The sequence below is a fragment of the Chamaea fasciata genome, unplaced genomic scaffold (genome assembly GCF_029207755.1).
Source record: "Chamaea fasciata isolate MVZ Bird 193981 ecotype frontalis unplaced genomic scaffold, bChaFas1.0.hap1 SCAF_4, whole genome shotgun sequence".
Classification (NCBI taxonomy): domain Eukaryota; kingdom Metazoa; phylum Chordata; class Aves; order Passeriformes; family Sylviidae; genus Chamaea; species Chamaea fasciata.
Window position 1 is genome coordinate 72,552,911 of NW_027094089.1, and position 26,801 is coordinate 72,579,711.

The 26,801-nt window shown below is 42.7% G+C and overlaps 1 protein-coding gene across 2 annotated transcripts; it reads left to right on the top strand.

Annotated features, from left to right (window-relative positions):
- Positions 1–6,088: 6,088 nt before the first annotated feature.
- Positions 6,089–26,659, top strand: ACOT12 (acyl-CoA thioesterase 12). 2 transcript variants are annotated; one of them, XM_066182432.1, is made up of 14 exons: positions 6,089–6,171; positions 9,333–9,470; positions 10,426–10,527; positions 12,436–12,568; positions 14,438–14,588; positions 17,281–17,400; positions 18,029–18,179; positions 19,270–19,325; positions 19,685–19,745; positions 21,032–21,115; positions 22,863–22,996; positions 23,932–24,060; positions 25,067–25,193; positions 25,977–26,659. In XM_066182432.1, exons 2-14 carry the CDS (start codon positions 9,465–9,467, stop codon positions 26,109–26,111), a joined length of 1,389 nt encoding a protein of 462 aa, XP_066038529.1. In that variant the 5' UTR covers positions 6,089–6,171; positions 9,333–9,464; the 3' UTR covers positions 26,112–26,659. The 2 variants fall into 2 exon arrangements, with proteins under 2 accessions (XP_066038529.1, XP_066038528.1); XM_066182431.1 differs by having other exon boundaries at positions 6,120–6,171; positions 9,410–9,470.
- The last annotated feature ends 142 nt before the right edge of the window (positions 26,660–26,801 follow it).

Genomic DNA, 26,801 nt, shown 5'->3' on the forward strand with positions numbered 1-26,801 from the left:
TTTTGGATACATTTTAGAATAAAGTTTCATTTTACAAGAAGTAGTTGTATTTTCACAAGCTGTGTCCCAAAAAAAACTCGCAACCAAACACCTTTTTTCCATAAATAACTAGGGTTATAAAAGAAGCCTACATAAAACATTTATAACTTCAGGCAGTAATACATTTGTTTCTAGAACATAGAAGTATGCTGTCTACAGAAATGCACAGCTCTATACTGCAGTTGATTTACTGCAGTAGCTAACATCTGTATTTAAAACGTTCCCAAAACAATGCATTTTGGAACACTTTTTACTAGCTCTAATGGCTTTACTTTACAGAAGATTTATTTACATCTAAGGCTGAGCTCATCATTTTTTAACTGGAAAAGATGCACAAAGGTGCTTCCACAAAGGCTGCCTTAGGTCCAGCTATCTCAGTGATGCCACAGGTGCTGCTGTAGCTGTGCTACAGAAAGTAAATTTCAAGTGGGAAACTTTTGAAAAGCACAGATCTCTTCTCTGAACTGGGGCCAGCAGCTTAATTTCTCTTTTTCAGCAGTGAAAGGAGAACAGTACCGACTTGGCAGGTATTAGCTGAGCACCAAAACCTGTAAAGCACTGTTTTAGTCTAATGGAGACTGTGTAAAAAACTACAGGAGTCAACCTCAGTGATTCCTTTGCAGTCCATTTACACTACTTTAGCTTCTATCTTCTGTAGCTGGAGGGCAGAGGAAATGCAGCTTGTGAAAGCAGAGAATCATTTTGGGAAAGCTCATTTTAGAGTTCCCTGGCCTCACTGCTCAGTTGTGTCTCTGCCATGGGCACTGCTTATTTGTATCCCTGTTCCCCAAAGAACACCCCTGAATGACATCCTTCCCTGAAGGCCAAGAGTTACATGCAGATCAGAGGTGTGATTTTGAAACAACAGCTTTCCCCTGCTCCAGCTGCTTCACTTTCCCCTCACTGCAAGCACGTGTTCCCCCCATGCTGGGGGATTTCTTAGGTTTTTCACGTGAGCCGATTTCGATTTTACTTTGCCCCGCTGTGATTCCAGCGGCTTTGTAGCTCCTCATCTCACAGCAAACAAGAGATCCATTACAGGCCAGGCACCTGATCATTGGGATTGTGCTTAACAGAGGTGCAGAAAGCTGCCCGTGGAAGAACAACAAACAGCATTATCTTAAAGAATGCCTGGGCTTGACAAGATAAACCTGAAAACAATTTTACAAATTACTGGCCTAGGCAGGCAAAATGCAAGTTAAGGGTTTGGGGGTTTTTTATAGGAAAATGTTCGGTTCTGTTTACAGACTTTTTCTTCTAGCATCTAGGAGCCATAGTATGAGAAACTGATAATTTGAGTTTTTGTCATCTGGCTTGAGCAGTTAAGGAAGGAGAAAACACTGGGTGCAAACCTTTTACAGACCCTCTTCAGGTAGCAAGCCAACGTGTCTCTCTGCCATGGCAGTCTAGTTTTTCCCTTCACAGAAGCCAGAGGAGAGAGATACCAGTATTTTTTCTCTCTCTCTGAAGCAACAGAACAAAAATAAATGTAGGGAATAGCACAACATGCTGATTTTCAGAGCCAGGATCTTCTGAAATGTAACAAGTGAGATGATACAGCCATGGTGTTGCTTGATAAAAAGAGTATGTGCACAGAAACAGAGATAGTGCTATACCAGTGCAGTAATAGGAACAGACTGTGTGGGAAGAGAACCCCTACTGCCTGAGAAACTCTGTCTTGGTTAAAATTCAAATTTTCCTGGTTGTTATAGGTTAAAGCTGGATCTTTAACAATGTTTAAATGAACAAGTGTTCACGATATAAACTCGTGAATGTATGTTTCTGAGAAACTTTGGAAGCCCTCTCTGGAACAGTAATTACCAAGAGGAAGGGTTGTAAGGAAGGGCTACAGAAAACAGTCTTGCTGCTGCATTGAAACTATGCAGCAAAATAGTCAAATACAAGGCTTGCATTCTTTCCTGACAACCATTTACAGTTTAAACACTCTGCTACATTGCAGTAACACATCCTGCCCCATGACAAGCCCAGGCACTGAGCATCCCCAAACTGGCTGAGCGTTCAGTAGCAATAACACTGTATCCCTGGCAATAGTAAAACTTTGACCCTCCTGACACCTCAGACGCTATTGCTCTGCTCTTCCTCAGCAGTGCTTGTATTTTCACAGTGTGCAAGAGCAGCCGTGTGAGAAGAAGGAGATAAGAGAAGGAGTTCTCTGTGACCTCTCAAGCTGTTGACTCCTGCACAAATGTGGACTGGGGCTGTGGCCACAGAGGTGGGAATCAAAACATCCAAGTGCTAGTGGTTCCACTGCCTCTGGAGATGGGAACATGTCTGTCCTGGATGCATCCGCTGAGCTGTCAAGTTGGTGACATCATGAGAAGGCAAGACTCCAACAGAGAAATAAAATACGAGACAGATTTGAGACATTTCAGTGACAGTGGTCACACCAAACCTAGCAGTGGCTGGTGCCAGGTTGTGAGGTGACCTCAGGAGTCCTGGGGCAGAAGTGAAGGGAATATCTAGTCTGTGGTGCCCTGTATACAACCAGCACCCCCTTCACTGGAGCTGCTCAGCTTGGAGAGGTGAAGGCTGCGGACTTTAGAGCACCCTCCAGGACCAAAAGGGTCTAAGAGAGCTGGAGAGAGACTTTGTTCCAGGGTATGCAGTGGCAGAATAAGGGGGAATGGCTTCAAACTGAGATAGCAGGTGAAGATGGGATATTGGCAAGGAATTGCTCCCTGGAATGGTGGGGAGGCCCTGGCACAGGGTGCCCAGAGAAGCTGTGGCTGCCCCTGGATCCCTGGCAGTGTCCAAGGCCAGGCTGGACACTGGGACTTGGAGCAGCCTGGGACAGTGGAAGGTGTCCCCGCCCATGGCAGGGGTGGGGCTGGATGGGCTTTAAGGTCCCTTCCAACACAAACCACTCCAGGATTCCCCCAGCACTGGCACCCCACCCTCTCATCCCCAAAACCCCCTTACTCTCATCCTTTTTCCCTCACCCTTGCTACTTCTGTACTCTCAGACACTCCTTTCCCCTCATCCCAGGCACGCTCTTCCCCTCAGCACCTCACACCCGGCCCCACATCCTCACACACCCGTTCTCCTCATTCCGGGCCCTCCCTTCTCACCAGCCGCGTCCCACTCTTTCCTTCACCCCAAGTACCCCTTAATCCCTCAGCCCGGGCTCCCTTTCCCCTCATACCGAGCGCCCCTTTTCCCCTACCCCAGGCTCTCTTCCCCCTCACCCCGTCCCGCCTCCGCAGGAGGCCGGCGGAGGCAATTCCGCCCCACGCGGTGCCGGGCGGGCCGGTCCCGCCCATGGCTGAGGCGGAGGCGGTGGCCGGCGGTGGCCGGCGCTGGCCGCGGTGCCGGGCGGAGCGGGGCAGCGTTCCCCATGGCCGTGTGCATGTGCCAGGCCGTGCTGCCGGCCCACGCCGGGCCCCGCGGGGAGCTGGGCGCGGGGCCGCTGCTGCGATGGATGGACGCCGCCGCCTGCCTCGCAGGTACCGCCGGCGGGGCCCGGCCCCTGCTCGCCCGGCAGCGGGAGGGGACGGCTCCCGCCTTGGGGCGCGGGAGGCTTGAGGGAAGGTTTCATCCCGTGGAAGGGAAAACGGGCTTTGGAGGTCGCGCTGGGTCACAGGGTGGAAGGGGCCACAGAGGTCATCCTGTCCCGTCTCGGGGCCATCCCAGAGCACGGGACACAGGATCGCGGACAGGCACTACTGGGACGGGTCCGGTGGGCTCCGCTCCACACCCTCTCCGGGCAGTCTCTTCCAGTGCTCACTGAAGAAGTTCTCCATCATAGAATCACAGAATGTCCTGAGCTGGAAGGGATCCCCAGGGATCACCCAGTCCAACCCCTGTCCCTGCACTGACACCCCAAGAATCCCCCTTGTGCATGCCTGGGAGTGGTGTCCGAACACTCCTGGAGCTCTGGCAGCCTGGGGGAGCCTGTTCAGTGCCCCGCGGCCCTCTGGGGAAAGAAAGAACCTTTCTCTGATCTCCAGTCTGAACCTTCCTTGTCACAGCTCCATGGTCAGGTGGAACTTCCTGGGCATCATTTTCTCCCCTTGCCTCGTGTCGCACTGCTGGGCACCACCAAGCAGAGCCTGATCCATGCTCTGACACCCTCTTTGGCTATGTGTACACATGGATGAGGTCCCCTCTCACCCATCTCTTCCCGAGGCTGAGGACACCCAAGTCCCTCCTCGACCAGTCAATTCCGGTAACCTTCACTGGACCCGCTCCAGGAGCTCCACATCTCTCTCCAGGAGCCCGGGAGATTTGGGGTCCAGTTAGGAACAGACACCACGAGGGTGAGGCGTCAGATGATATGGGAGAGCGGGGAAGGGAATGTGAGGATTAGGAGAATTTAAAAAAGGAGCAGCAGAAGGGAAGAAAAGAGATGGGAAGAGATAAGTAAGAGAAGAAAGAAAAGTACTAATTTAAGATTATTGGCTCGTGTGCCAAAAAAGAAGGAAAGGTGCCACTGCCTTGGCAGGGGATTGGACTAAATGGTTTCCGGAGGACCCTTCCAGCCCTAACTATTCTGGGATTCTGTGGTTCTGTGAAACAACCACAAATCCAAACAGCGTGCAGAACACTCCATGTCTGACTGTATCTCGGCTTGGAAAGGTTCTAAAACCCCCTAGCTAACGTGCAGAAGTGACTTGTGAGTGCCTGCTGTGAGCGCAGGCTGCAGGGGAAGCACAGCGAGAGCCTGGCAGCGAGCTGCGTTCCCGGTGCATGCATTAGCAGCCCGTACGGGGCCCGGCGGCGTGCTGGAGCTCCAGCCGGGGTGCCGGGGTGTCGGGGTGCGGGGCTGGCTGTCCTCGGCGCGGTGACCGCGGAGCGCCACGCTTGGGTGCCCGAGCGGGGCTCAGACCGACACCCAGGACCGCCTCGCGCGGGGCAGCTTCCCCAAACGCGCACGCCTCTCCTCTCAGGTTTATGAAGAAGTGATTCCACTTCAGCCCTTCAGTGTTTTAACTCTCTAGCAGTGCTTTTTGAGGAGAGACTGTGTTTTCCCCGCATATTTTCAAAGGGAACTCTTCAGATATTGATGTAAAACTTCCGATTTCTCTGAGCTCCTCTTGTGATGCTCACTAAAAATACGGGGCTGGTTGAGAGTGAGAGCTATTGACCGTTGTGCGGTGCTATTTTCCAGGCTTCCTGCTGGCCCTCTCTCTTGCCTCTGTCACTCAGGACTTTGGAGCAGAGGTTCTCTGGTTTATACATATCTGTATCTGCTATGGTCAAATAAATAATATATCATATTAGCTTGCTATAAAACCTTAACTTCAGGTGATTAAATATTAACAGTAAATAGGATGTTTAACTTTTCTAGATTAGCTTTCATAATTAATACAAAAAGTGTGCATTCTGTTTCATAGCCAAATGCATTCCAGGCAGATGAATACAGTTCAAGTTTACGTAAAAATATTTCACAGCAGGTGAATTCTGTTTTTGAATTTTTCTAAATCCTGTTTGGTTTGTTTTTTATTTAATTCCTGCATTTTTACTGCAGCACTAAGGACATGTACTTAGCTGCTTTCCACTGTTGTGACTGCACTAATAAGCTAAGGCTTTTACCTACCGATAAGTTGGTTTTTCTTCTGTATCTCAGAATCCTCAGCTGACATAAAAGTTTCCCACTGGATTGCCCTAGCTGATGCTCATAACATATTGTTTTGAGGAAGAATGATGAGCTTTCTGTGAGCTTGGTAACACTTTGTGACTCCTTCTGTCTTTCAAAATGCTTGTTGGAGTCTCTCTTACCGGAATGGTAATTTTTAGAAGACCTTAGTTAAGGTTTTCAAACTGAGTAAGACAGTTCCTATCATCTAGTCTCATCTCCTGATGTTACCCATAAATATGAACACCCTTTGCAACAAAATCATGATAAAAAATGTTAACTTTAATCTTATTTAGCTTCTCTTTTTTCCTAAGGGGCGTGCTGCGGAGTTGCATTGTGTTGTTCACAGGAGGAAGTGGGATCTGCTGTGTGGGATCCCTGTCTGTCAGGCACGAGCCCACAGGTGAATAGTTTCCTGCAGGTACAGGGTGGTAACTGTGTGCCCCTGTGTCTGTCTCTTTTGAAGCTGAGAAGCATGCTGGGGTGTCCTGCGTGACAGCGTCCATGGATGACATTCAGTTTGAAGAGGCTGCCAGGTACAAACCAGCTGACAACAGTCAGATATTTTCCTTCTGGAGGTTCTTATTTGGCAGAGATAAACCAAGGCATTATAAAATGGGAGATAGCAGACCCATGAACTCACCACAGTCACAGGGCTAAGTCTCAAAATTGCTCTTTTCTACCTGTGGTAGCCTGACCCACCCAGAGAGCGGATCCATTTCACAGCACAGAAGTAAACTGTTAACTTTACTTGGCAGTTGAGATGCCTGATGAGAAGCTCCTGGCCCAGTGATCTCTGTCTGTAGTGAATGGCTGCAGGCCGTTGCTTATCTCTGTTAAATAAGGAATACATACCTATTAAACTTACTGTTGTTAGTGTTTTTATTGTTGGAAGTTCTCTTTTGGTTCATTTCTTAACATCTTTTTCTTTCAGCTCTTTTAGAAAAAAAGAAATGTTTTACATTCACTGAGCACTGAATTGACTGAGTCTACAAGATAACACAGAACTGGTTTTAACCATTTTTCTTGGTATTCAGTGGGATAAAATACACTTAATAAAGGAAATAGGACCTTTATTCCTAAACCATATCTTTACAGAAACCTAAAACCAGTACTTTGTGGGTTTTGTGTGGTTTTACACAGTGCAATCTGGGAAATTAACAAATGGTTAGATGTATAGATCTGGTTGCACAGAGCAGTGCACGTGCAGTTGTTCTGGCTGTTGTGGCTGTGAACAAAGCAACACTGGCTGCCAGAGGTACAGCTGATGTTGGTTTAAAGCTCTTTGTGGCATAAGTGTAAAATAAGCATGCACTCAGACTTGAGACTGTTAGAGCAGTGTCCATTAGAGTAAGAACTAGAGCCAGTGACAAAGAAGAGAACATGGTCATACCAAATCTGGCACTCAAGAGAGAATTTCTTGGTCTGTTTCACAGTATTGAAGTGTTTGACATGCCTGGAATTGCTCTGTGTTTTTAATTTTGTCCTTAGGAAAAAAATCCTGTCTTTGAAAACTAATCAAAGTCAGGGCAATGTTTCCCTTTCAGGTGTAATAGTTCAGATTTAGTAGCTTCAGAGCACTTTTCTATCTTGTTTCTTGAGAGCAGAGCAGAGGTTCTGGAATATGGGGAAAATAATTTTCCTTCCAAATTTGTTTCCAAATGTTTCTAGTTCTTCTTTCACTTGTAATGCCAATGTTCCATTTGTAACAAGAATTTAGGGTACAAATCTTGTAACTGTGAAAGAAATTATTTAAGAAATTATTCTTCTCTGTCAGGTCATTCCTAACATACTTCTTGTAGCTTACTGTGCAGTTTCCTAAATTTTGCCAGATCTAGTTCGTTATACAAACATCTTGCATAAATAAAAGAGTTCTTGCTGCTCTCTCTCTGGTAAATTAATAAGATAGTTTTTAAGTAACTGACTTACTGTAAGGTCTATTTACCTAAACCAGGTTACTAAATCTTCTGCAAGGATTAAGTCTTCTGTGCTTATTTCAGCTGAGATGTAAACAGAAATTGTCACAAATCTATATAGTTCAAAACGTAGTTTTATACCATGATAACTTCTTTCTTTTCTTGTAATACACAGCAGTTGAGTGATACTGATTTTCAATTACATCTAATTTTAAATTACATTTATGTAAATTTTATGAGTGTTCCATAAGTGAATCACAGTCAGTTCATTCTGGTAAGTTTCTGACAGTTTTAGGTGAAAGTGTGGTGTTCTGTGACTTCTGCCCCTGCATATCTCTAGTTCCAAACTCTCTCCTTTCTGGAAAGGAGCTGGTGGCTCCCTTAGCTGTGCAGCTGGGAATAACTGCCGTAACAGTTCTGCTTTTTCTGTGCAATGAATAAAGCAATAACTGCTTCTGAGCATCTTCTGCAGAAGCTAATGAAGGCTTTGCACCTGCAGATGGTCTTAGTTCTTTCCAGTGACCATTTCCCCTACCCTATCCACCCAAAGGATTCCGTCTGTGTTCTGGGATGTGAACAAGAAAGAAAAAATTGCTGTGTAGTTTGGTGTTCCTGTCAGGTCCTTTGAAGGAGCAGATTTCCTGTTTCCTATTTCCTAATCTAGTTCTGCAGTGGAATAAGCAATTTAAGTAAGCCTTTACCTTTAAATGTCAAAACTTCACTCAGTTAAATTAGGAAGCAACTTTTTTTTTTTTTTTTAACTGCAATAATAACTGTGCAAAATCCTTTGCTGTGAATGTTTTGTCAGTACCCAAGTGCTCTGGGTTATATTTTACTTCAGTCTTGGCTGTAATTAGCTCCACTTTGCCTGCCCCAGGACTGCTCTTTAGCATTTGTAACTCAGTTTGGATTCCCTGGAGGCAGTGGCCTGACACCCATCTGTTTTGGCTGTGGTTCTGGCTTACCCTGCACATTGTGTCCTTTCACTTCCTGCTTAATGGGAAAATTTGAGGGCAGACTGCTTTCCTTCCACCCTTGCAGCACTGCATAGGGTTGGGATATGAGAGGTTTTGGAAACAAGGTTTGCTCCTGTTATCAACATAGAGCAGGTGCTTTAGGAATTCCAGAAGGAAAGAAAATATTTCCTCATATAAATTTGTTTTGATGATATAATGAAGAGAATTTTAAAGATAATAAATAATAAAAGAAACAATATAATAAGAATAAATAATATAATAAAATAATGCATAACATAATGAAATCACACTAGATAATAAAGTAAAAATTCTGTTTGGATATTTTTTGTAGGTAAATGGGAAAGAGTAGTTTTCAGAGGAATGGTGTTAGCACAGAAGGGATGAGCAGTCTTGTTATTGGCCAAGACTTGGAACATGAACTCCTTCCACATCCTTTAAAGATGTCCAAGAGCACTTTTTGTCCTGTGCATGTAGCTGTGTGCCAGAGGTTCATGAAGAGTGTATCCAGGTGCTTTTGCAGCTAGATCACTCAGTGATTTGTTGCAGGATGTGCTTTTGAGCAAAAGCCAAAATTTCTGGGTGTACCTGGAGCACACCTGCCATCATACAGACACCAGCAGAGAGAAGGAATGTTGCCATTAAGGTTATGCAGATCCCTGAGTGGCTGTAATTTTACTGACCATGTCTGACTGGTGAACAACAATGTTAAATTGAAAACAGTGAAAAATTCACTTTTCTCAATGAATTTTCAGTGCAGTGTGGGAGACACAGACTGATTAATGAGATGTTCTTTACTACTTTTAGGAGTACACAGAGAGGCAGATTCAAGCCCTCATAAAGCTGCATGTTTGCATGCTCTGAGGTCTTACTCTTCTTAACAGGGTTGGACAAATTATTTCCATCAGAACAAAGGTGAACAGAGCATTCAAAACCAGCATGGAGGTAAGAGATCATAACTCTTTTTCCTAAAGATATTGAAGGAATAGGGCAGAGGTGGGAGTAGTGGAGGAACACAGCATGGGTCCAGGTTTATTTGTTCCACGTATTTGCAGATATCTGAACAATAACACTGCCCAATGGCACTGCTTTCAGAGTGTTACAATTGTGTGTTTCCTGTAAAACAATCCCTGATAAAGTAGCAACTGGGCCCCAAAGAATTAAAGCCTTTGGCCAGTGTAGTGGGCAGGATGGGATTGGTGGTCTTGGTCCAGGCCAGATCCACTGAATAGGTGGAGTTCAAAGAATTTTGAAACATCTGATACAAATGTATGTATCTCAGGTGTACACATGATCTTCATATTGTATTAAGTATGCAATGCCTTGCCCCGTCTCTTCAAATCATAACTGAACTTTGGGGGTGCTTTTTGTGCATTGTGCCTGTGTCCAATTCCCATTATTATTATTGGGAGTGATGCATCTCATAGGTAATGTATTACAAAAGTTTCTAAAAATTAGAAAAAATCAGAATTTTGAAGTATGTCAGGCCTATGCCACAGGATCAAGTCCAGTGTCTCACATTCAAGTGTTTCATTGTGCTCTCTAAACACACTTTTTTTGCATGTATACATCTTAGAAACTGATTTAGATGGGGATTCCAAATGCCACAGAAGTAAATGTAAGGAAATATCCATAAAACTACATCTAAATGTATTTCCTGTTTTTGTAATTTTACCCTACAAGTGATGCTAAACAAACATAAAAGTTGTAGTAAAAAAACTTTCAGCGCTGAGTTAACATTGTGATGACCAGAGATGTATCAGTGATTAGAGCAGGTTTTTTACTTTTTTCCTTTTAGGTGTAAGGGACTGAAAAAAACTGCACTGTTTTGTCTCAAATCAATTGACAGTGATGTAAATACCTTTTTTGTTTCCTTCCTCCAACACCTTCTTCCTTGTAGGTTGGAATCAAGGTGACAGTACAGGATGTTTTAACTAATGCTGAAAAGATTGTGAGTGTGGCATATGCAACATATGTGGCCAAACCAGTTGGTGCTGGAAAGGTATTTTTCCTGTTTTTTCCTAATCTTGGAGTGACTGAATTTCTGTGAAATAACCCAATTTTTCTGGCTGTGAAACACAGCAGAAACACTGTTTATTCTGATCAGTGGTAGGAAAAAAGCATGAAGTCCAGACTTTATAAGATAGACTTTTGGGGGTTTTTTTCCAATTCACTGCTCTGAAATGGTTAGGTGGTGGTTGTTGTTGTTTCCATTCCCTTTTGCACATTTGTTCATTCTAGAAGTGGGGTCTTTGTGAGGGCTGCAGTATTGACAGAGGCAAGCAGTGGAAGGGAGATCCTTGTGAGTCTCTCTCCTTTTCAGAAGTTGATTGGGGTGGGATTTTTTATCCTTCACTTCCCCTCTTGGGGAGGTTGTTCAGACATCACTGTTCAGACAGAAGACATTATTTTTAAGCTCGCTTCCAATCTAAATTGGTTCTTTGCTTTTTATGTTGATTAGTTTTCACGCCCGGGCTGTTTCTTCTCCCCAGTGTTTGGCTCTCTGGAGATGTTTGGAAACCAGTCACAGTACCACTGGCCTTCACATCACTGTGCCAGACAGGCACAGTCCTTTTAGAGTTTTCTTGTGAGGAAGGCCAAACACTCCTCAGACTCTCTTAGTAAAGTCCCTTTGTATGTGAAATTCTACTTTCTTGAATGTGACTAGCATCGTGGATCTGACTTTCCTGTCCCATTGAATGTGTTAATGACAACACATCTGGCTGTTAAATATCCACTGGAGATTGGCAGAGTCATCCCATGAGCAATTAATTCATCCAGTCACTTCTGCTTTCTCTTCTGTGAGCATGTGGCACAGTTTGGAGAAGAAACAGACTGGAGCAGTTTTACTAAAACTAAAGCCCAGCTCTAGTTTCTGAAAGGCTAATGGTTAAATTGCTTCCCTGATAGCACTAAAATATTATCAAGTAAGAATTGTTCATTATTAGTTTGATATCATATTCATAACATCAACCTGTTTACCTTTTGCCCAGATTTCTGGGGAGATTAATTCGGGAATAAATTGGTGATGATTAACTAAGATTAGGCTTAAGACAGGAATGTCCCAGAGGGAGTTTGAGAGTTCAGTTCAAATTCCATCACAAACTAAAGTCTCAGAAACACTGAGTAATATTTTTTTCAAATCTACTTTTCTGAATAACAGTTTGTAAAGTTGTACAGAGAGAATCTTAATATACCTACCATCTTAATTTTTTAATTGGGCCATCTAGGAAAACCTAGGAAGCTCTTGAAAAGGACTGGAAAGGAGGAAATGAATCTGCAGGAGGATTAGAGGGAAGAGTCAAAAGCTGAGAAACATTAGTGGCAGCACTGCAAGACACAGGATGTTGGATTTGTCTGTTGTGCACTGCTTTATGTATTGTTTTAATGTTTCTGAGGCTAGGCCTTCTAGACAAATCTCACAAGTGATTGTTCAGTGACAGCTGTGCTGTCATTATCCAAATGTAGTAATTTTCTTAAGCCAGTAGAGGTTTGGATGCAGTTTGTCGTTGAACTGATATACACAGGAATTTGCACTGACACCACTGACCATTATTTTTCTGGTTCAAAAATTCTATTCTCAAACCTTTATATTAAGTTCATCTTTTCCTGTCTCTTTTTTTTTTTTTCCCTAAATGAGAACTGTCTTGAACACTGTGTGCTCTCATGGATGTTTGTATTTAAAAGCTAAAAGCACTTTGTCATTGAGTTTTGATGAATGATTCTGAAAGAATAATGCAAAATCTCTCAAACTTTATACTCTGTGTTTGTTGTATTTTAAACTTGTCATCTTGGACAGCTGATAGGAAAAAGTTGTAGAAAATGCTGATACCATATTAAGTTCAAAGTGCACTGTGGTATGATTGTGAAATTCAGAACTGTTGTGGTTTTTTCCTTTCCATTTGCACAGTTTGAGTTAAAACCAGTACAGCTTCTGTCTGCAGAAGACCACCTGGAGCACAGCCTGGCTGTTGAGAGGAGAAGAATCCGTCTGGGCTATGTCCAGGTCTTTCAGAAGTTAATGCAGGAGAGCAATAAGGAAGGTGATTTCTGTACTCAGCATAGAGGGTGGAACAAACACTTATGGGTGCTGGAAGGAAGGCAAAAAGCAGACAAAATATCTCCTTGGGATTGTAGTGTCAGGTAGAAAAGTCTGTGTCAGATTTGTGGTTAGAGGTGCCAGAGGTGTGTTAGGCAGTTACTCCAATAGAGAGGGATTTCTTTGCCTCTCAGAAATTCCAGACTTAAAAATGCAGGGTTGGAGGCCAAGCGTGCATTAAAAAAATGTGAAATGCAGATCTTTGTGTAGGTTCTGTGTGTGAGGTTTCACAGGTCACACAGAACTCTGCATTACAGCAGTAAACCTCTGTGACACTAGTTGATGTAGAGAGAAGCATGAAATTGACTCAGGCTTATGGCCATGTCTTTGCCAGAAAGCAAAGTCAGAACTATGTTTATGCCCCAAGATGATTCCCAACAAGCAGAAGTTTCATTACATGGAGGTCAAAACAGGTAAAAAAGTTAGAAAAACTGAGCAAAGAAAGAGATTCTTGTTTATTTATGTTAGTAATTTCTGTTCTTAAAGAAAGTTGTGCTCAAAAGTTGTTGTGTTCCCCCACAAAAGAAATTACTCAGAGCAGTTAAGAAAATATGCTGGTATTTGGAAAATCTGAGCTGTAGCCCCACGGATAAATAACAGGCATTATGTGGTTTTACTGAGGAGAGATTAAACCTGTTATAAACAAAGATCTAGCCGTAACAATTTAGTAAGACTTCATGGAACTGAAGAGTCTTGTTTGGTATAAGAAAACAAGCTATTTGTCTTCATGGTAACTGTCTCACAGGGTACAGTTTAATAACCTGAGTGATAAATCAGAGGTCGATGGGTTTTCTCTCCTTTCCTGGAAACTTCTTTGAAGGATATTATTGTAGCACTAATTCACCTCCTTAAGGAGACAGAACAAGCAGAGTGGGAGAAGAGAGGAGAGAACATTGTGTGTAAAGGCTGCTAGGTAGCAACATATGTACAAATCGTACCCTGAAAGAGAGGTTTATTTGATGAGTGGATCTTAAGGAACACCTTGAGTTGGTCCAAAGTACAAGTTAGTCATATGTTTCTGCACACTTACATAATCACAAAGTTAGTTAATTATGGCATAAGTCAAAAGTACCATTCAGGTCAAAACAGCTCCTAGCACAGATAGGCACTTTTAAAATTACTTGATGTAATCTCCCGCCTAAATCTTTTCCTGCAAAACACCACTGAAAAGAATTGAGATTAGAGTGAGGATGCATGGCTAAACACTTGAAGGTGACGTCAGAAATGCTCAGGTAATACAAGGTCACCACTGGTTCAGATCCTCATTTCTCTCATCTGTTTGGTGTTGTCTCAGGCAATCCCAAGATTGGTAACAAGGTGAAATAATGATGTCCTGCTCTAACTTTAATTAAACACATCTGTACAGCCCATCACACAGAGTGGAGAGTCTTTGACACACATTTGAGTCGGTGCTGAACTGCTCTGACAGCCCCTGTTGTGGCAGTGCTGGCAGCCCTGAACACCCCAGCACACGCTGGGGCTTCGGCTGCTGCTCCCCCACTTGGGTCAGGAACTGCCCCTGGCACAGGGACACAGGACCTGCTCCTGTCCCCAGGACAGCAGCTACTGAGACAGGGACACGGGAACTGCTCCTGACACAGGGATGTGGGCATGCACTGAGGGCTCCCAGCAGCAGCAGCTCCTGGGAGAACAGAGCAAATGTTCGGCCTCTTGTTGCTTCCCTTGCAAACCACAAAGCTCTTCTGTGCCTTTCTGTTTTCCTTCTTTTCACCGAATCTGAAGCAAAATGTGTGCTTCAGTGGGTGTGTTTTCTTCTGAAAGCGTTCATTGATACCTTGGTGCTGTGTTTCAGATACTTGTGAAGAGAAAGATGCAGTTTCAACTGAACATACTCATGTACAGAGCACTGAGCTTGTCCTGCCTCCTCATGCAAATCATCATGGCAACACTTTTGGTGGCCAGATCATGGCTTGGATGCAGACAGTGGCAAGCATTTCAGCAAGGTACTTTCCTACAGCATTGCCTCTGCATGTGGTTCTAAATGGATGTGCTTTTAATGTCAAAGGTTTCACAGGGACTTATTTTATGAAGAATACAGACCCAGGCCTTTGTGACTTTTCTTCCTCCTCACATTACAGGAGGTCTTTGAACTATTTATGTGGTACATCTTCCACAGCATGCCATGCCACTGAGACTCAGACATTATTCTGTTACACATACAGACCCTAAGGCAAAAGAGGCTGTGTTACCTTCCCGGGAATCTTTGCAAAAAGCCAGCACTGGATACAGGAACAGAAACCTGCCCTCCTCGTGCTTGGTACAGTGTTTTAAAAACAAAGTGAGTTGTTTAATCAGGACAAACCCAATACTGACCCTGTATCAAGTGACATCCAAAATAAACAGCCTTCCAGGACTTAGTCTGCAGATCCTCATGATGCCAGAAGAAAAATAAGTCAGAGAAAAAGGATCCACATAAATAGGTTCTGTTTTGTTGGTGTATACACAGAATGGATGCTTAACCCTCAGCAAGTCACTTGACCTTTCAGTCTCTGTGAGTTGCACATCCCATGGCTTGCAACAATTTTAGCAGTTTAAAGAGCTTGGGCATCTTCAGGTAAAAAAGAACAAAGTATGTTTTGTGACTCTGCTTGTCAATGCGACCCAGAGACATAATCATTTAATTCCTCTTCCCTGGAGTCAAACTGTTGTTTGTATCCCTTCCTGTTCCTGGACACTGTACAAAGCTTCTTTGTAAGCAGCACTCAAGTTTCAGTCTGAATTCTCCTTGCATACCGAGTGACCTAATTCACTGCGGGGACGTTAGATACGTTTTCCCTTTTTATCTTTAATAATTAAATGACTTCTCCATTCATTATTTATGCAGTTTTGATTTGTAGCCAGTGGTTGTACTGATAACAACAGATTTTCTGTAGTGGTTGGGTAAACAACTTGTTTTAGTAACATCAGAGTGCACTGACCTTACCCCTGTGTGCAGTTCCAGTGGCTTGAAGGGACTGTTGCAGTTTTTTGCCATAATGTGACTCAGAATATTTACCTGTTTTCATCTGATAAATTTTACCTAGTGAGAGTCACGTTTAGATTTAAAAAAGGAAGGGAAACATCAGCAAACAGAGTACTGAACAAATTTTCTTTGAACTAATTAATGCCAAATATGATTACTCATGTTGAAAATTTCAGGAAAAATAGCTGGTGTCAGAGGCTGGTTAAAAACAGAGATGTTGTAGTTTTTGCTTAAGAAGTAACTACTCTCACTAAGAACCTTTTGTGAGGCCACTCAGAGTTAGACCCCACCTTTGAAGGTGCCAGGTGAGAGTTTCTATGGCTACAGACTGTGTTGGAGGAAGGGAAGAGAAGGGATAGCAGTGGAAAAATAAATTTCTAAGGGCATTTTAAAGGTTAATCACTCTCCTTCTGGCGTCTTGCCTCCCCACCACCTTTTTTTGGCTGGCTAATATATGAAAATCTTGCAGACAGCAATAAAATAATTTGAATACTAGTAATATTAGCTTGATCTTGATGTATACTTTCTTATTCCTTATATTTGCAATAAAAGCACTCAGGGCGTACTTTTCCAGGAAAAAAATGAATGTTTAAGCCTGATTTCTGGTTTGTTCCTCTCCTCATCATTATTGTGTTTGCATCTTTAGAGTGAACATTGTAAATAAAATCAACGCTTAGCATTTTAAATCAGAAGAGCAAATTATTTTAATTTAATTACAAAGTAATTAAAATGTATTAGACTATTGAAAAGATGTACCAGTCAGTTAATTAGCTGCAGATAATTGTGTGCATTTAACAATACCGGTACATTAGTTTTCAAAGTGCAGTTGAGTTAAAAGCTAGAAGTGCTACAAAACTGTATTTTCAAATTTAGAAAACTTCACCGTGGAACAATCTATCCTAGATGTGCACATGGGCTTCTTACTGAGAGCAGTGTGTTACTTCAGAGGCTAAAAATAAATGGCATGTGTTTTATATTGTCCCCTCTTCCTGTGATGCACAGACATCCCAGTAGAAAGTGGGGGTCTTTGACTGCATGCAGAACTGATGAAGAAACCTGATTCTAGCCCGGTCCAGAGAGCTTGGAAATGAGATTGTGTTTACACAGACTGCATCTGGTAGCCATCTGAGGGGTTTTTTATTCTCATTTCATATCACACCAGAAGAAAGCATCTAAAAAGAAGCAAAAATTACAAATATTAAGACTAGATAAACTGACATGGCATTGCTTGGACACTGTCCGTGGTGCTCGGCCTTTATGCTCAGGTTTCCTTTAATTTTTTAAAGGCTTTAAGGTCTGGCATTTTTACACTGCTCAGGAGACTGCTCCCCATGCAGTCCTACAGAAATTAATGAAACTATGAGGTAAGGGGTTACTCTGTAGGTAAGGTATTCATGGTCTGGCTTTAAGAGAGGGCAATCTCAAGCAGTGAGAATTAATTGGTGTTTGTAAAATGTGTTGGAAATGAAGCAGCATGACATAAGTGGTATTAAGATGGTTGAAGCTCGAGTTTACATGCTCTTTGAGCTGAACATGCTAACATGGAGTAGATCAGTGTAATTTCGTGACTTTCTTTCCAGGTCCTGCACACCCTGTTTCTGTACTCAGTGATCCTGGCTATGCTTTTAGCAGAACTCTGTGTTTTGATCTGTCTCTCTGGCTTTCTGTTTCAGCCGCCTCTGTCGTTCACACCCCATCCTGAAGTCAGTTAACATGTTCAAATTCTGGGGGCCATCCTTTGTGGGTGACCGGCTGGTCTTCAATGCCATTGTCAACAACACTTTTCACAACAGGTAAAGCTCCTCATCTGTTGTCTCCCTTGGCATCTCCAGCACCAGCCTACACTGTGTTTCAGGTTTCATCAGTAGGATTTCCATTAGTGAATTAATTATGTTTTCAGGTGTGACTTTGACGGATGTATATGTATCTGTAACTGCCTATGGGTGCCTTTTTTTTTTTGCTTCACTTTTATCAGTGGAAGTTTAAAAAAAAATTATTCTCTGACATTCAGTTTAAAGATCATTTGTCACTAAATCCCACTCCTGCAAATGCACACAATAAATATTCCTCTGAAATTCAGGGATTTTCAAGGGCTGAGTTGCTCCTAGAGATCTGATTCTTCAGAAGATGCCAGCTTCTTCCAGGAAGAAGATGCCAGGATCTTCCCATCTTGGCATTTGTTGACAGATCTTGGTTCTAATTATTGCTTATTTTTGTTAATGCTATTTAGCTACTCCCATCTTTTATTTTATTTCAGAAGTGTGTCTGTCCAGATTGAGTAATTGATTTGCTGTGCTACAGAAGGTATTTGAGTCAGGCTTCCTGCACACCTGGAGGTACTGCAGTCCTTTCCAGCATGTCTCAGGACTGCTTCTGTATCACTTGTAGCAGTTCAGTAATTTATTTAAACTTTCCTTTCAGTGTGGAGGTTGGTGTCCGTGTTGAGGCTTACAACTGTGAGGAGTGGATCAAAGACCAGCCGCGGCACATCAACAGTGCATTCCTCACTTTTAATGCTGTGAATGACAAAGGGGAGCTGCTCACCTTCCCCAGGGTCAGGCCCACAACACAGGTGAGTCTCAGGAGCAGGGTGGTCACCACAGCCTTCCTGGGGAGGCAAAGACTGAGCAGGGCACTGCAGTGCATTTTCTTGCAGGAGAGAAAAGCTGCAAATGAAATGTTTGCCCTCGAGTGAGAGTTTTGTTATTGTTAGCTTTAGTCTTCCAAAACTGAGAGGCTCGGTGGAGGGTCCTCATGACTGGAGATTCTGTGGTTGATGGGCAGAGAAGAAGAATCTGATGTGTTTGGAGATTTTTTTCCACTTGTCTACGTCTTTTGCAAGGTCCACTGACTGTAGATGAAATTTATATGTATTCAGTGAAGAGTTGTTTTTATAAACCCTTAACAAACATGAGAAATAGAGTGAATAAAGAAGTCTGTGGGAATCAAATGCCATAATGTGGGTGGGCTTTTCAGTTACTTTGACATGGAGATCTCAGTTCATGTTTTACTGAAAGTGGTTCATGAAGCACTTGACGCAGTTTGAATGCTATTGTTGAATTATTTGCTGTGGTAACCCCTATCACTCAACTTCCTGCTCCAGTTACAAGAATTTTAGTGAGCCAGTGTAAGGCCGAAATAAAATTATTTTTAACACCAGGGACCTTATTTTTTATAGGATGGGAACTGGACAAATGATTCAAGGTGCCTTATGTACTCACTGGGACAGTAAGTTTCACTACTGCCCATTACAGGCTGTCCCAAGAGGAGTAACTGACTTTGAAAAATAAAATTTTTCTTTTTGCTTTGAACACCAGATTAATTTGGTTAATAGTTTATTTGGTGGGTGGCACATTGAGAAAGAGTGGTATGTGTGTGGTGCACTGCCCAGCTGCCACTGCTTTAGGACCAAAAAGCACTAGGAGGATGCTACAATGATACAACTCTTCTATCACACTGGGTTTTTTCAAATTTCATAGAATATTGCTAAGGCAAAAAGTAAACTACCAGTTTACTTGGGTTAGCCTGTGGAAAGGCTACTGCATGAAGTATTATTCTCTGTTTGCCATTTGCCCATCTGTAATAAATAAATTTTAGTTCTTTTTTCAGACTTTGCTCAAAAATAATGAGATGTGTTGCTCTCTGGTTCACTTTTCATGCAGGATGGTGTGAGGAGGTACCACGGAGCTATTGCCCGGAGGAAGATTCAACTCACCAGGTATAGCTGGGTCACTGGCAGATCTTGATTTTGAAAACTTAACTTTATAATCCTCTAAATAAGGTAATGGAACTCTCATTAACATATATATGACTGTTACATGGCTTACATTTACAAAAAATTTTGTTTCAGTCCACTGAAATTACTAGAGGCTACTTGTCTCAAAATTACTTTGCTCTGGAGGTTATTTTGTTTCACTGTCTTTCTCATAAAGAAAAAGCAGTTACTGCAAACCAAAAATTGATAAAGTACCTGTACTTAGAAGACACTTAAGCCTAGAGGAAGTGATCTTTCCTAGGATACACAGATGTGTAAAGAACCAATTTATGCTACTATGTCTCTTTTTAATTATGTTTTAGAAAATGCATGCGATCTGCTAAAGGAGACAAGCCCTCTGATGCCTGGGAGACAAGCAACCAGGTAATCTGCAGGTGCATAAAAAGCTGTGTTTGTGCACCTTTTGGGGTGTGTGAAACAGCTGTTCAGGCTGTAGCAGTACAGGTGGACCCTCTGAAGTGTTGTGGTAGTCGTGAGGAATGGATGGATGTGTAACACAGTGAAATTTCTCTTCTAAAAGGAGAGAGTCAATGATTCAACACTAATATAAGAGTTAGTTCAATACAAAGGATAAAAAACGTCTTTAAAACAGATGCATGTGAGTGGTCCCTTAAGGTCTCCTGCAGAAGTATCCCTCAGTGTCCCTAGCTGTTACAAAAGCTGAATTCTCCTGTAGAGGAAGTAGTTTGGGGTTTTGTTTTTTGTCTTTATCCAGCCATGGAATGTGTGAAAAATTGCAGTGATGAAACCACTTAGTAAGTGCTAAAAGTGGGGGGAGAGATAGCAACAGGGAGATGAGAATTGGAATAGCATGAACTTTGTTTCTGTGGAGAGAGAGGTGAAATCATGTTCATTCCCAGATACCCTGCACCAAGTGTCCCTGTTTTGGACAGGCTGGGCCATTGAGTGTGCCTGTGTCTTGCAGTGCATAGGGTTGAACCTGAATTTAGATGGATTTATAGATAAGCTAAATTTGTTTCAGTGTCCAGCTTTTGTGGCTGAAGCAGCTTTTTTTTTTATTCTGCAGAACAACGAATGTAAATATGCACACAATGATAAAAATGGCTTGCTTAAGATTCATTTCCTATGAAATCAAAACCTGTCAGTAAAGGCTCTAAGGCTCTATTCTCTTTGTAAAGTGGTTAAATGAGAACTCCATCCACTGTAGCCAAGCATAAAGAATGGATATATTTGCATTTTCTTTGCTGTGAGCCTGCTGTGTAAAGCAGTTGCCAAGATGGACCCAGCTTGGTAGCAAAGAAGAGGTTAATTTTTGAGTAGATTCTAATTACTTAAGAGGAAGATGGACAAAACCATTAATTCAGTGGTCTGAGAGGTTATCTGTATTGTCTCCCTGGTGGTCAAATCTTTGTTCTTCACAGCTTTATAACTGGAGAAACTGAAAATAGTGTTTTGTTGTCCTTTAATTAAGATCGTTTTGCCAACAGCCATGTGAGTGCACCAGGAAGCCACTGGAAGTGTTTTAATTCAGAAACTACTGAAGTGTGTTTTCACTTACAAGGAAAATAAGCATTTGTTTGCAGTTGAAGCATAATGATAGGGAAAAAAAACCCAACACCTAATTTCTGCAATGTTCAGTGAAATATACCTTTACCCCTCCAATTTCAGACATGTGTCTTTTGTTTCAGGTATATTTGAGTTACAGCAACATAGCTGCACTGACACATCTGGCAAGAAAACCAGGCTGGGACATAACCAAGACTCTGGATAATGTAAGTGCAAAAATCTGAAAGCAAAGCACCTCCCTGTTCGTGAATTGGTGTTATAAACCCAAAATCAGAGAGGAAACTTGTCTGTTTCCTAGCAGAGGAATATGCTGCTAGGAAAAGCAGAAGAAAGTCAAGGGAAAGGCTGGTGTTAACCCTGTTGCAGTGCATGTTTTCCAGATAATGGAGGGACATCAGGCATCTGCCAAGGCTGGGTTTCTGGAATGTGGATAGTGACTGGCAGTTTATTTCAAGATCATGTCGATCCAGAGGTGTTTTGGGACAAAAAAAGACTTTTGCAGTATTTCAATCTGGACTCCTGTGCATCACAGGCTATGAAACATTGCTTAGTGACTCTTGCATGTAGACAGGAAGATACTTGAGGAAAAGCAGATACAAATGGCAAAACTGCCAGTGCCACGCGTAGGTTGTTCCAGTGGTCCAAGACTTTCAGTAAACACTGCTGTCCCAAATAAACAGCAGACAACACTCGTGCTGGGAAAAGCAAGCCTGAACTAGCTGGTGGAGACAGGCAGAGAGAACAAATGGGGTTGTTCATCCTGGAGAAGAGAAGGCGGCTTTGGGGAGACCTTGAAGCACCTCCCAATACCTCAAGGGGGCTTACAAGAAGTCTGGAGAGGAATAGCAAAAGGGGGAATGACCCTAAAATGCAGAGGATTTGTTCCCTTTTCCCTGCAGATGGAATGACTCCAAGCTGACTGACAGTTTTTGAAGGTAAAAAGTGGCACTCTGATGTCTCTGAGGAGAGGAGTGGTCAAACCCACAAGACTTGGAAGCCTGTAGAGATAATCCAGCCTTCCTAATGTTCACTTAGCAGAGAGGTGTTTTGACAGCTGCACCTCCTGCTTTGTTTTGTGATTTCTCAAGTCTAGAAGACTCCTAGAACAACATGATTTCTGTTCTGTGCCTTAGAGAAATATTGATGCAGACCTCCCGTAGATGGTTTTTAATTCTCCTAACCATTTAATTTTACACCAAACTTTACTTCAGCAAGGTGCCTGCTGGATTATGTTGGGGTTTATTTCCTCTTCCAAGATAGGAAAATCTAGAGAAATACAAAATTTGTGTTGTTGCAGAAATGCATCATAACCAAAAGATGGCTCATTTTTGATGCAGCAAAAAAAGCCCCAAACCAACAAAACCTCAACAGTGATGATGAACTTTATGAATTTTGAATCACTCGGAAATGAAAATCTATTAAATTTCTCACTATTTGAGAAGCAATAAAGCAACGTGAATTTGGGAATAAAAGCCTCTAATTCTAAACATTCTGTTGTACTCATCTTCTTCCATTATATGGGATTTATGGGAAGTGCCAAACCCTTCATTTTGTGTGTGCATTGTTATGTACAGGTTATTCCTTTTGAATTCTCTGTGTTGAGATTTAGGCCTATAAATAGAAATACAGCCAAAAAAATAAAAGGAATATAGTACAGGTGTGGGACAAGAGGTGCAAAACTATGATTTTAAGTAGTTATTCAGAGTGTCATTAGTTCTGGGTGCTCTGCTTTACAGAAGAGAGAAGAAGAAGGATATTTTGGAAAGGGAGGTGCTGAGTTGCTCTAGGGGTAGGGGGGCTAGGCCAAGGGGTGGCTGATTTGCCATGTGGCATTTCCCAGGAACTCCTGAGAAAATCTGCTCAAGTCCCAAATGTGTACCATTTATGCATCTAAATGTTAACAGTAATCATTCTTTGTTTTTAATACATGCTGGTTGGTTTTTTTTTTTCCAGGTAAGAATCTGGACCCACGAGGAGGGTGCTGTGCTGTCATTCAAGGTGGAGATGCAGGTGAAGGTCCCATCCCACGTCGCCTTCTCCCTCTTGTCCGACTTCAGCCTCCGCCAGCACTGGGACAGACACTTCCTGTGAGACCCTGCCCCTCTCCGGGCTCTGAACCCCCTAACAACTCCTCTTTCCTCACACAGGCACTTCTGAAATGCTGGCACCTCACTGCCCTCTTAGGAAGAAAGTGCTGTAAGAATTTGACATCAAAGTTCATTAGTCGAAGTATGGGGTTTGATGTTTTACTGTAGAAGTAAAATTTGGTTTGTGCTTAGCCTGGTTCCAAAATACAGAGTGGTGTGACAAAAGAGAGGGATAGGACAGAGGTTGTATTTTTCTTTAATTAGCACAGTTCCAATCCTAGACATGTGTATGTTAATAGAAAAACCGAAAACGAGTGAAAAAAAAAAAGTTAAAAGTAAGAACTGAGATGGATATATTGTGCATGCTAGCTTTTAAAATTAAGGAAAACCTGGATTCCTTCATGTTTGTGCTGTTGGGGACACTTGATGCTCAGTTTCACTGTACAGTCAAAGTGAGAAATCAAGAAATGGGGTCCTTCAAAATGCATATTTTCAGAAAAATTACACATTTGAAAGTCTGTATGGTTGGAAGTGGGTTTTGGAATGGCTCTAAAACGTGTTTGAGGTTTTTTCTTTACCTTTTATGGTGTAGAATAGTGATTTGAGACAGTTGAATTGAAATCATAATAATTTGATTTGGTGAAGCATTTTCAGTTAGTTATGCCATCCTGAAAGATTTTTACCAGAGGGTGGAAGTGGAACCTTAGGGATATTTGAAAATCTACAAACTCTACTGAATTTATGGCTTGTAACAAACAAAATCTAAAGAAATACTGTTGATGAGGTGTTGCAGAAAACCTAAATTTTTCACTCTCTGTGCCTTGCTGCTGGAAGACGAAAATCAAAGGTTCCATGTCAGGATGGAGCCCGTTTGCACTGAGTTTGTTGGAGGAGATGCTGTTGCACATACACGTGTGTGTTTAATGTATTCACAGGACGTGCAAGGTTCTGCAGGCTGTCAGTGAAGAGGAGAAGATCTACCATGTTACATCTGCCCCCATGACAGGCCACCAACCCAGAGACTTTGTGATTCTGGTGTCCCAGAGGCAGCCCTGCAGGCCACAGTGAGTATGGCTCTGATTTTAACTCTCAGCACCTTGGGGCCACAGTCTGGAGTCCTGTGACCTTGATCTGTCACCGGGTGACAAAGATGGCATTTTACTTTTAAAGGAGTGAGATTCCTTTGTTGATGCCCGAGTTTGTACAACTAGATTTGCTCTGCAATGTGAAGGTGCAATGAAATAAATCCAGATAATCACTAATTTTTAGCATAGTTCAGTGTTGATTCTTTGATAGTGACTCTTTGGGAGTGGTCAACCAGGAGGTGAAATAGGTCAGAATTTCAAATGGGCAAATTGGGAAAAAATTCATGTCCCAGAAACCTTTCAGGGCGCTGAAGCACCTAGCTGGGATTTTGTTTTTTGTTCATTTGAAGTGACTTTGTATGCCCAGTCCATGTAATTAGAGTTTTTACTTAGTCAAGGAAATGCTTGAAACCTTACATATTTATTCTGCCTGTAAATTCTGCCAAGTCCCTTGCTCAGTTTAACATACCGTGCTTTTTACAGCTTTATTATTTTTTATTAGATTTCCTTTTGTTCTTACATAGTGAAACATGGGCAAATGGAACCTTTTGGTGTATCTTAACTTCGTTATTCTGTTTCTTTTCTCGCATTCAGTAACTCTTCAAGTTAACACTAAAAGGCAGTATTCTTTACAGTGCTTGCTTTCCCCCTCCATGAGGGGATTGAATGAGTTTGGATATCTTTGCTGTGGCCACACTGTGAAGCCTCTGTGTAAGGGGTGCTCCCTGATGTTGTAAATGTGGGCTGAGGAGAGCAGGGTAAATTAAAAAGAAAAGGTGGGGAATTGTTCTCTGTCTGCCACAGAGGCTGGAGCCTGTGCTGAAGCCTCACTGAGACTCAGCAGAGCCCAGGCTTTGCACCAGGATCGCTGAACTCAGCCGAGCTCCTCTGCTCGCCTGTGAAAATGCCATGTTGTAGTCACTTCTGTAAACATGTGAACATTTTTAACCAGAAGAAGGGTGTGATGCTTGTCCCTGCCCTGCAGGGAGCCCTACACGGTGGCTGTGAGGTCGGTGACCCTCAGGGCGGTGCCCCCGAGCCCGGAGTTCTGCAGGAGTGAAATCCTCTGTGCTGGGTTCCAGATCCACAGCAACAGCAGCAGCTCCTGCACCGTGAGTAGCCCTGCAGGGCCCAGCTGTGCCCCTTACCCTGTCCCCCCTGTCCTGGGGCTGTCACCTCACCTGAGCTGACAGTCTGCAAAGAGAAAACACCTCCAAAAAAAAAGTTCAGTCTGGGGGTGTGGAGTCTGTCTTGCCCAACTTTGGCCAACCTGTTAGAAATGAGCTCTCAACCGAGCACTGGAGGCTGCTCTGCCCCTCCAGAGTCATTCACTGTGTCCTAAAATACACCTCTAGAGAATGTGCATTGCACTGGTCTCTGGTGGTGTCTCTCTCTTTTCACTGACTACAAAGGCCAAGGAATTAGTTCAAATTAAAATTCCTCACCTGAACTCTATATGCCACAAATCACACAATCTGATTCCCATCTCTGGACCCATGCCAATCTTCTTTGCCATGGGAAGGCCAAAACTTCCATTTAAGAAAACACATTTCTGAAAACTTTCAGCAACTCTTGGTGGCTGCAGTTCCTTTTTTGAGGCAACAGCTTTGTTCACAAAGGACACATATTTAACGTGTTATACACAGTGTTTCCTGCTGCACTGCTCTGTACATTTACCTGCAGATGCTGGAGGATCTGAGAGCAGCGAGGACACCCAGATCACTGGAGTGCTGTAAAAAAGGCATGCTTTTTGCAAATTATTACCTTCAGTTTCAGAAGCACTGTGTGCTTCTATTCACATCCATAAAAACTGTGGTACTCATCCAGGCTCTGCAAAAAAATGGCTAACTTGCAATCCATAGGCTTTTTTGTTTCATTTACTTTTGTTCAAACAGGTGTGTTACTTCAATCAAGTGACATCAGGAGTTATGCCTTACTTAGCTGCAAATCTTACTGGCTCATCAAAATCCATTGAAGACACTGCTTTGGAATGTATCAAGTTCTTAGAGCTGAAAGACAGCAAGTGCTGAAGTTGAAAACAGTTTTCTGAAGGGACATCTGAAGATTATCAAGCAGTTCTGGTTTAAATTCCTGCAAGGGTGTTGATCATTCTTCTGTGGGTTACTTGCTTCAGATCATGTAGTCAGTATTGGGCTTCAGCCTGAAAATACCTGGTACAAGCATTTTCTATCAAACCAAGCTTAGGCCTTAGGCTCTAAATTCAATCTTTAATTTAAAAAAGATTAAGGAACAGATTCTGCTTTTGATTGCATTAATGAATTTTATATAAATGGAGGCAGAACTTGGGTCAGTAGAGCTGTAGTTCGTAAGACTATTTCACTATTTTAATGTTACATTGAACAGAGTGACATCCAGGCAGTTTTAAAATACTGTCCCTTGTAACCAGCAGAAACCAGTGCTCTCAAGTAGCTTTGCCAGTGGTCTGACCTGGCCATGCAGGTCCTTGCACATCCATTATTTATCAACTGATTACGGCCTGTGTAAATTAGTGTTCGCTAATGTCTGTACGTCAGTACTTGTCCGTTTATCTGTGACTCCCAATAAATTATTGTTTCTGAGGTTACAGACTCATCACAGTATTTGGGGGTGCAGGAGGCTGCCCTGCAGTGGTGGTGGGTTCGGCAGGAGAGCCATGAGCTCCAGCCTCTGTGCCAGCTGTGCCAGGCTGGAGCAAACACACAAGAACAACTCCTGTATCC